Source organism: Hyperoodon ampullatus (genome assembly GCF_949752795.1).
Source record: "Hyperoodon ampullatus genome assembly, chromosome: 2".
NCBI classification, from domain to species: Eukaryota; Metazoa; Chordata; class Mammalia; order Artiodactyla; family Ziphiidae; genus Hyperoodon; species Hyperoodon ampullatus.
Window position 1 is genome coordinate 196,926,756 of NC_136915.1, and position 10,039 is coordinate 196,936,794.

Below are 10,039 nucleotides of genomic sequence, written 5' to 3' on the forward strand. Positions count from 1 at the left end.
ACTGTGGAACTTCAGCTCCTGGTGTATTTTATTCTGCTTCGCCCCAGTCTGTGACTTGAGGTGGCTGAATCCTCGCCTTCCTTCAGGAGCATCTGCTGGGGTGCAAAGCATCGCAGGCTGAAGACGCACAGGATGGCGTGTGTCGTTGACAGTTACACTCGGCTGCAGTGGTTCGTTCTTCGGGGTGTGCACGTCGATGTGAGAAAGGAAATGTGGCTCTCAGCCCCGACCAAACAGAAACCGTCCCCTTTCACATCGCCTGAGGACTTAAAAGGTTCTCTGATTCGCTCTCTGTGGAGACGCGAGCGTTGACACCTCCATTTTACAGACGAGGGTGACGAGGCCTTGGAAGGTTAGTGACTGTCAGGGACACAAAGCTAAGAAGTGACAGCGTCCCAGCCGGCGTGTCAGCCTGCGGATTTCAGATCCCCTCCCCGCCCGGGCCACACGGGGCAGCATTTCCCGCTGCCGTAGGTGCTGTGGCATGAAAAGACACGGAGTCTGACAGTTGCAAAAGGCGGTCATGCATTCACCAGCGGTGGGAAATGGCCCTTAGGGTTGAGGTGGGCTTCCCTCTGGTGCCCAGTTCTCTAAACAACATCCACACAGCAGCAGCAGCTAAAACCAGGCTGGTGTGTTCCCATGGCCTTGAATACCTCGATCCACAAGGATGGGAAGATGGAGAGACTGCGAGTGTACTGGAGATCAACGAAGCCTGCCAACAGGTGGACTACACGTATCGAGGAGAGTCGTCGGATGCGAGGGTCACCACGGTAGGGTCCCTTCCATCAGGAAACTCGACTGCCTTCAGGCAGACGCACTGAGGCCTTGAAAACAGCTGGTAGAGTCTCTGCTGTGATGGGGGCAAGTGAGTCCTTTTCTCCTTAACGGGCAACAAGTTCAGTCTCATGAAAGCCGGTTTTGTAAGAAACATAAGACGGTCCTACAGTATCAGCTGGTAGGACGCACGTGCAACGTGGACTCAGACCTGAATTTTGAGTCGCCGTAAGGGCCTACTTTTACGACCACAGCACTTCAGCAAGGTAGCGGCTTGTAAACTGCACCCTCTTGCCTTGGGGCCAGAGGCAGCCACTGTGTTGTCCGTCCCACGTCCCACAGGGTGTGGAGGCGGCGGAGCGCGGGGTCCCGGGGGAGCGCACAGCTGTGTCTGCGGATATTGGAAGTCTGTGCTTGCATCCCTGACCCTGCGATCCGTGTGTAAACGTAACAGTGCTGAGTCAGTATTCACCAGATGAGTCAGTGGAGGCCCAGAATTGAAAATCAGACACAGACTTAGTCTGGTCTCTGCTGGGCCACCCCTGCTTTCCTACTAAAGATATTTCTGCCCTCAAAATAAGAACCCCGCGTTGGCTTTCCTGCTCTGACCCCTCCGGTTCACACACCATTCCCTGGGACCCAGGGGCAGCTCAAAATTCCAAACTGCTGGGTCATCACGACGGTGACCTTCTGACCTCTCTCTGGGTCCCCATCCCCCCCCGCGAGTTATGGGCCTGTCTCAGAGCTCCGCTCTCCCCGACGCCCACCCCAGGCCCTGCTCACCCCCTGCCCGCTCAGGGTCCCGGCCCCCCGCGCCGCGCCCGCCCGCCACCACCATGCGCCTGACCTGTCCCCTGGAAGTTCACGGCCATCCCCAGCTCAACCTGCTCAGGAACCAAACAGCAACCTCCCAGTGGAACCAACTCCCTCCTGGCAGCCTCTAGCCACCAAGGCCAAAACCTTCAAGAGCGTCCTTTCCTCCTTCCCCCGTGCAGCACGGAAGGCACCCAGGCCCGGACCCCCGTCACGTGTCCCATCCTCACCTCCCTCCTCCCCCAGTCTCGTGTTGGGTGGCTCTCGGAGGTGAGCCTCGGGTCCCGATGCATCTCGAGTGTCGCCCCCCCACAACCCCAGGGCCGCCTCGCCTGGGCCCGGACCTCGCCTCGGGAGCCCTCCCCAGCCGGCACGGTCAGGTCACCGTCACAGCAACCGGCAGGGAGATCCCCAGTAGACACCGCGAAAATAACACAGTCTGACATTCCGAGGTAAGTCGTCAAGGTAGTCGTAGACAAGGTCAAACTGTTAAGGACGGGCTTGGGCTTATCCTAATGGCTCCTCTTGTGTCTGTCGAGCTGCGGGGAGGATGGTGCTCCGGTGACTGTGACCCCTCGGCGCTGAGGCCACTCAGGACATCACCCCGCTTATCACGTTGCCCCCCGACACAGTCCTCTTCTCTGCGAGGCTGCCCCGCTGCCCGCACCCGGGACAGGGTGCCACGGTGCCTCAGGTCATGCTGGTTCGTGTGGTAGAATTCATCCTTTCCGGTAACGTAAGGGCGGTTCTCAAGGAAGCAGTGTCATTTTCTTCTTGTCTTTTGTTACCTGACAGGTGGGGCATCCACCCCGTGGTAGGAGGGGCAGGACGGGGTGGGAAGGGCAGGGTCAAGGGCAGGGTCAAGGGCAGGACGGGGTGGGAAGGGCAGGGTCAAGGGCAGGGTCAAGGGCAGGATGGGGTGGGAAGGGCAGGGTCGAGGGCAGGACAGGGTGGGAAGGGCAGGTGGGAAGGGCAGGACGGGGTCAACAGGGCAGGGCCAGGGGCAGGACGGGGTGGGAAGGGCAGGGTCAAGGGCAGGACGGGGTGGGAAGGGCAGAGTCAAGGGCAGGACGGGGTGGGAAGGGCAGGGTCGAGGGCAGGACGGGGTGGGAAGGGCAGGGTCGAGGGCAGGACGGGGTGGGAAGGGCAGGGTCGAGGGCAGGGTCAAGGGCAGGATGGGGTGGGAAGGGCAGGGTCGAGGGCAGGACGGGGTGGGAAGGGCAGGGTCACAGCACCAGGAGAGCCGCCCCCCACCCCCACCCCGCTCCAGTTCCTACTGAAATGACTAGAAATGTGCACCCACTTTCCCACCCCAGCTTTCAGTGAAATCATTGGAAAGTAATGGCAGGTCCTAGCGAGCAGCCTGCGTGGGCTGAGTAATCGCTACCAAGAGCTGTGACTTCCTTTCCAAACACGTTCTGGGGTCCTGGTCCTGCCGAGGGACTTCCCTGCCGCCCACTGGCAGATTCCTGCCGCCTTGTGTGCGCCCCGGCCGTGGAGGGGATGGAGTCTCCCTTTCCTTGAAAGCCACCCTCTGCCCCCGACCCCCCCACCCCCACCCCCAGGCCGGCAGTGAGGTCGCAGCCCTGAGGCGCTTTCACTCTGAGTCACCTCGGCGCACCTGGGGTACACTGATGCCCCTTCCCAGCCACCCAGGTTTAGTTCCCGAGAGTTTCTGAAACAGTCGAGCGTGTGACACACTGCTCGCCCTGGCAGCCAGGGTGGGGCCCCGCCCCTCGGCTGGGCAGGCTGCAGGGCAGGGGCAGGACCGCCGCCTTCCTTCCCTGGACACCCCTCCCTGCCCTGCACACGCACACATGCTCGGATGCACACACGCCCACGCACAATGCATACGCAGGTACACACACGGGCCGTTAACCCGTCGACCGCACAACTGGCAAAATGCCACCTGTCTGCGCCTCAGCCCTGCCAGCATCTGCAGCAGAAGCCCCCGCACCCCGTGGGGTTCACCACCCATGAGCCCAGGCCCAGGGACCTGTGGTGGTCGCGTCTAGAAGCCCCCAGATGGGGATGATCCCTTGGTAGGTTCCCAGAGCAATTCCAAATCATTACCCACCACCCACTGTGTGCACAGAAAGCAAAGAGGGGCTGGGGCTGGGGGGAAGCTGAGCCTGGCAGCTCCGGGTGGGGGGGAGCCCTTGACCCCCCTGCTCAGACCCTGCTGGAGCGGGGGCCTTCCCCAGGGCTCTCTAATGTAATCCTCACCCGCTCAGGGAGACCCTCTCCCACCCGCTCTAAGACACGGGAACTGGAGCCCAGCTGCACACAGCTGTCAAGTTATAAAACTGACGTGGGAGCCAAACTCAGGTCAGTAACAGCCTGACCTGTTTGTTCACTGGCCAGAAGCAGACACTCGGACACAGCATGTGAGGCGTGTACATAATGAACTTGACATCACAACACAGCAGGGTTTTAAAAAATATTTTTAATTTAATGGTGTTGGGAAAGTTCAACAGAAATCTAAAAAGAATGATTACACTCTAGGTGGATTTTAAAAGGTACAAAAGTTTAACAAGAATAGAATTGAATGTTTTTAGATCATCAGAGAGAAAATAACATTCTAAACTCTGAAACTGCTAAAAGCAACACATGACTATGGACATGTAAAACAAAAAATTAAAAATCGCTAAGAAAAAGGTCTGGAAAAATATTTGAACCAAATGGGACAATGGTTTATCCTAAATAAATAGTTCATACACATTAATAAGAAATACAAAAGATTATAATACATGTCTGAAAGACGTAATTAGGCAGTTCACATAAGAGGAATTACATCTAGAAAGATGTTCAGTCTTGTTGTTTTCAAAGAAATGTAGATTAAAATGAGGTACCATTTGACCTCATTACCTATTAAAGTGGAAAAATATATTTTACTGATGAATATCTCTAACAAGATTGCACTGAACCCGTACCCTCCTACAATGCCAGATAATGACTGATCACTGCAAGCATTTGTATCAAGCCAAGAAAATGCTCATAGCCTTTGACCTTCACGAGGGCATTTATACCCTGAAAACAGTGTGAAAGGAGAACAAAGCCCTAAGTGCAGTTATTCATTACAAATCTCTATAACAGCAAAAATGACTGCAAACAACCTAAATGTCCAAAATTAAGGGATTAGAAAATTCAGCAACATAGAAAAATGTGAATTTGCATGAATTGAGAAAAGCAGACTATAGAACAGGGCACATTGTGATTACATACATGCCTCTGAAACAGTTGTGTAAAATATATGTACGTGGAGAGCATCTGAAATGGAAGGTTGACAAAATAGAAAACCCAAGAACAATGGGATTACAGACGAATTCTCCACTTCTGAAAATGTCTTTCACTGGTAGGAAAGAAATGCACCACCACGTCACGCTTCACGGGGGCTGGGACGCCTTTTCTTATTCCACGTTCTGCGACGTGACTGTGGTTTTTATGATGAAAAAGGCGAGATAACTTTCAAAATTTTTCTGAAACAGTTAAGATGATTATTTGTACAGAAAATTTAACATTGAGGGGGAAAGTGGTAAGAGCTTAAATACACAGCCCATAAAGGGCCAGAAATAAAATAAAAATACTCCTGGAAGCCATCTAGTTCAAAGCATTGGATATTTTACTTATTAAGTATCTCCTCTGATCTCAGGCTTGTACCAGTCGCGGTGATGGCGAGCCTCCCTCACCCCGGGAGCTGATAATCCCACGGGCAGGGTGAGGCTGACCCAGGTGACCAGGCCACCCGGGCTCCAGCGGTGCAGAGGGAGGAGGGCCCGTTGGTGTAGGAAGGCCCCCGGGTGGGATGGAGAGAGGGAGGACCATTTCCTCTCTGCTGTGTTGACACCCATCAGCAGTGGCCTGGATTCTCAGCTGACCGCGACGAGTTTCCATTAATGGACTGTTTCTAACCCTGCGGGGGGTCCCCTGAGTGGGGAAGGAGAGACCAGTGTCATGGAGTTGGCCTTAGTCACTGAAGCCAGGCTGGACACGTGGCAGGCCAGGCCCAGAGCGGCGCACCCAGCTCTGGCCTGAGCTGCTTCCTGCCACCAAGAGACGTGCGGAAAGGCCCAACGCCCAGGCCCTGGCAGAGAAAATACGCCATGTGCTCGGGACCACAAGGCCACAGCCCAGGAAACAAGAATCTCTGTGTTTTTAATAAACAACCCACTGTGCCTCCCCTCCACCCCCTGCCTCCATGCCCCTCTTGGTCCTCTTTCACCTGGAGGCTTCCGGCCGTTCATCTCGAGCTTTCAGAATCGTGCCCCATCTATGCCCAAGGCTGAGAGGCGCCCGGGCAGCTCTGGGCCTGTCGCTGACTTTCCCGGGCTCCTGCAAGGCAGCACCACCTCTGCTGGCCTTCTGGGGAAGGAGGCTGTGGCCCCCAGCCACCCCAGGACGAGAGCGTCCCTCGCCAGCAACCACATGAAAAAACATCAGAAAAACCGCTCCACATCTCCCGTGGCCCCTCAGGTGTCCACGCTGTATGTGGGTCTTCAGGAAAAACCCAGGCTTGGGGGCTGGGATGCCGTGGAGGGCTGGGCCAGAGCCATCCATTCCCCGGCCTCTTCCCTTGCTTGCCTTTCCCGTCTTGTAACTGGCCCAGGAGAGAAATTCCTGACCGGAACGGCGTGGACACGCACGCCCACCCCTCCCTAGGCTTTGCCGCCCCAGGGATCTCCGTGGACCAGAAGGGCCACAGCTAGGGTGACCTCATGTCCCCGTTTGCGCAGAACGGGCCAGGTTGATGGCCCAGGTTGATCGTGATAATGCTTCTTTCACTCTCAGAAGTGCCTGTTGTGGATCAAGAATTATTCCATCACCCCACCTCAAATCAACAGGAAACGTAATGCACACACAAGCCTCTTCGTGGCCCCGACCTCAGTGGACGGGCAGCGCCCGTGGCGCTCCCCACTGGCCGTCCAGGCCCAGCCGGCTCCTCTGCGCTGAGGTCCGCGATGCCACAGTTTTCTTGAACGGATCCTCTCCTTTCTGTCCCCTCCTCCAGTTCCCTATGTCCGACCCTCTCTCTCCCCAACACAAACAATGACAACAGCCCACGGTGGGGTCCCCCGGCTGGAGTTTCTCCCCGTCCAGTCCACTGTTCTGCACTGACCTGTGCAAAGCAGATGGGGGGACTGCCCTCCTCAACATGTCCGGTGGCTCCTACGGGTGACATCCAAGTCCCCTGCTGCCTCTCCTGCGTCCCCTCCTGCCACCCCCCTCCCACCTGGGCTCTGCTGCTCGAAGAATTCACCTTTCAGCTCCTTTCTGGAACTGAACTCACTCACTCTTCCCATCAGAGGCCGCCGCTCCCTCCATCGTCTGGGCTCCAGGGGGACTTTAGCATTCCCTCCAGGCCATCTGACCTCTAGCACGCTGGCCACTGCACGTCCTGCGCATGGATCTGTCTCCCTTGCCTCCTAATCAGTGACCCTCCAAGGTCAAGAACGGCGTCTCTGCGACGCCCAAACAGGGCCTTGCACACGGAGGAGCTCGCTGTAACGGGACGGTAGGCTATAAAATGCATAAATAATCCACCTCAAAGTTTTAACGCCACATGGCCCAACAGTTCATTCATTCCTGGTGACGATGGGGCGGGAGCTCTTGGGGGACACACACACTGTCACATCAGTTGCTACACAGCAGCTCATGGGAGGAAGTCTGCTAAGAAGAGCTGGTACCTAACGAGCCGTCCAGCATCCCCGCGCACCCTTCCCCATCCCCTCCCTGACCCCACCACCTCCTTCAAGGCCAGGCTTCACGCCCACCCTTCTCCGTGTATCCTTCCCCACCTCTCTCAGTCCACGAGGGGTCTCGCCCTCCTTCTAAGCTCCTGACTCCTGATTTAGGACAACTAATCTGCTGCTGAGTCAGGTACCGTCTCGTGTCATCTTTTGTACTGAACTTACATCTGTGTCTGGCTTAACAGGTAGGTTTTGCCGAAGCAGGGAGTGGGGGGAGAGCTGGGATTTGGACTCCAGGCTCTGCTGCTTTCATCTGGACAGTCTGACCCTCCCTCTCCAGGGTCAAACCCTCCCTTGTGGCTCCCTGGGAACCTGAGTTGGTCAGAAAAGCCACTCTTTGGGCTAAGGCACGCGGCCCAGCATCTCGGGGAGCTAACACCATTTGAGGGCCTGTGGCCAGTCCCTGATAGTAGGTAGGCCCCCCAAGGGCAGGCTCCCCGCAACATGCCCGCTGTGCACAGATGGCAGAACCCCTCTTTCCTAGAAGGCAGGGGAACCGCGGCGGGAGACTCCTCCCCAGATAAAATTCTCACCCCTGGTCGTGTCTCCTCACAGAGACAGACAGCAGCGGGGAGCGGGGGCCAAGCGGGGATGAGGACCGCCTGGGGCTCTGAGCGCCTCTTCACCCGGCCGCCAGACCCCTGAGACGGTTGCCGGTCTTGGCTCATGAACAAAGAAACCGAGCGACTTATGGAGAGGGGCAGGCTAGGCTCCCAAGGGAGGCAGGGCGGTGTCCCAGCCCTGGGGACTTTTCCTCCAAGGACCCAGCTGGGAAGCCCCCCGCCCCCGCCCCCGCCCCCAATCGTCGGCCACCGTCTCCTCCCCAGGAGCCTGCCTCTCGCCCCTCCCTCCCCTCCCCTCCCCTCCCCGTCCCCCCTCCTCCCCTCCCCTCCCCGTCCCCCCTCCTCCCCTCCCCTCCCCTCCCCTCTTCCTCCCCCTCCTCCCCCCTCCTCCCCCACCCCTTCCTGCCCACCCAGTCGCCTCGGCCCGGGGGTGACAGGAAGGGAGGTGCTGGGCACCGGCCGTGAAGAGCCACCCTCCCTCTCGACGCCGCGTCCGCCCGGGCCTCGCCGACCATGCGCCCCACCGAGCCCTGGAGCCCCAGCCCGGGGACGCCGTCCTGGGACTACTCAGGGTCGGGCGCCCCGGAGGAGCTGGCGCTGGAGGAGGAGCTGTGCGCGGCCCAGGACCTGCCCTACGGCTACGCCTACATCCCCGCGCTCTACCTGGCGGCCTTCGCCGTGGGCCTGCCGGGCAACGCCTTCGTGCTGTGGCTGCTGGTCGGGCGGCGCGGCCCGCGGCGGCTCGTGGACACCTTCGTGCAGCACCTGGCGGCCGCCGACCTGGGCTTCGTGCTCACGCTGCCGCTGTGGGCCGCGGCGGCGGCGCGGGATGGCCTCTGGCCGTTCGGCGAGGGCCTGTGCAAGCTCAGCAGCTTCGCCATAGCCGGCACGCGCTGCGCGGGCGCCCTGCTGCTCGCCGGCCTCAGCGTGGACCGCTACCTGGCCGTGGGCCGCCCGCTGGCCGCGCGCGCCCGCTGCACCCGGCGCTGCGCGCTGGCCGTGTGCGCGGGTGTGTGGGCCACGGCGCTGGCGGCCGGCCTGCCCTCGCTGGCCTTCCGCCGCCTGCGGCCGCTCCCCGGGGGCCGCGGCAGCCAGTGCGCCGAGGAGCCGTCCGACGCCTTCCAGGTCCTGAGCCTGCTGTCGCTGCTGCTGACCCTGGCGCTGCCCCTGGCCGTCACCGTCGTCTGCTACTGCCGCGTGTCGCGCCGCCTGCGCGGGCCGGCGCACCTGGGCCGCGCCCGGAGCCGCTCGCTGCGCATCATCTTCGCCGTCGAGGGCGCCTTCGTGGGCTCCTGGCTGCCCTTCTGCGCGCTGCGCGCCGTCTTCCACCTGGCGAGCCTGCGCGCGCTGCCGCTGCACTGCCGCCTGCTGCTGGCGCTGCGCTGGGGCCTCTCCGTCGCCACCTGCCTGGCCTTCGTCAACAGCTGCGCCAACCCGCTCATCTACCTGCTGCTCGACCGCTCGTTCCGCGCGCAGCTGCGGCGGCGCGGGGCCTGCTGGCGCGCGGAGCGCGCGGCGCGCGGGGGCAGCTCGGCGTCCTCGCTCTCCCAGGACTACGGCTCCCCGTTCCGGAGCCCGGCCCGCGGTGCGGGCCGAGCCCAGACGACGAACGCCTCCTCGGCCGTGGGCCCATAGCTGGCCAGCCCGGAGGAGCGCGCGGAGAGGGGCAGGAGGCATAGCGAGGTGGGCCGCCCCCAACACCCTACCTGCCTTCCCCGGACCTGCCTTCCCGAGCGAGCGCGGAGAGCGGCTCCGCCGGCACCGCCTAGACCCCCCGGGTCTCCTTCACCAGCTTTTCCAGAACCTCAGCGTTTCGAACTCCCCCCACGCCAGGCCTCTGAGACCAACTCTTCTCCCGCTCGGCCCCGTGGGTACCTGGGCTCTTTGTCTCCAGCCCAAGAAAAGTCCTGAGAGATGGAGCCGACGGCAGCCCGGACACCGCAGGGTCCGCCAAGTAGGGGGAAGGGAAGTGGGCCTCCCTTCTCTGCCCCGTGGGTGGGAGCACTGGCCAGAGCCCCCCAGAAGCCATTCTTGTCTTGGGCTCTGTTACCTTTGGTCCCTGCAATCGCCATTGCCTTCTGAGAAATACCTCCTCCAAGCCAGACCCTCTAGCCCCTCACTTTCCAAAAAATCCTACAG

General features: G+C 60.0%; 1 protein-coding gene across 1 annotated transcript; it reads left to right on the forward strand.

The window, feature by feature from the left end:
• Window positions 1-8,413: 8,413 nt before the first annotated feature.
• GPR25 (G protein-coupled receptor 25) lies at window positions 8,414-9,535 on the forward strand (the record flags this gene model as incomplete). Its single annotated transcript, XM_079697393.1, has 1 exon — window positions 8,414-9,535. The coding sequence occupies one exon, from the start codon at window positions 8,414-8,416 to the stop codon at window positions 9,533-9,535; it is 1,122 nt and encodes a 373-aa protein (XP_079553519.1).
• Window positions 9,536-10,039: the final 504 nt, after the last annotated feature.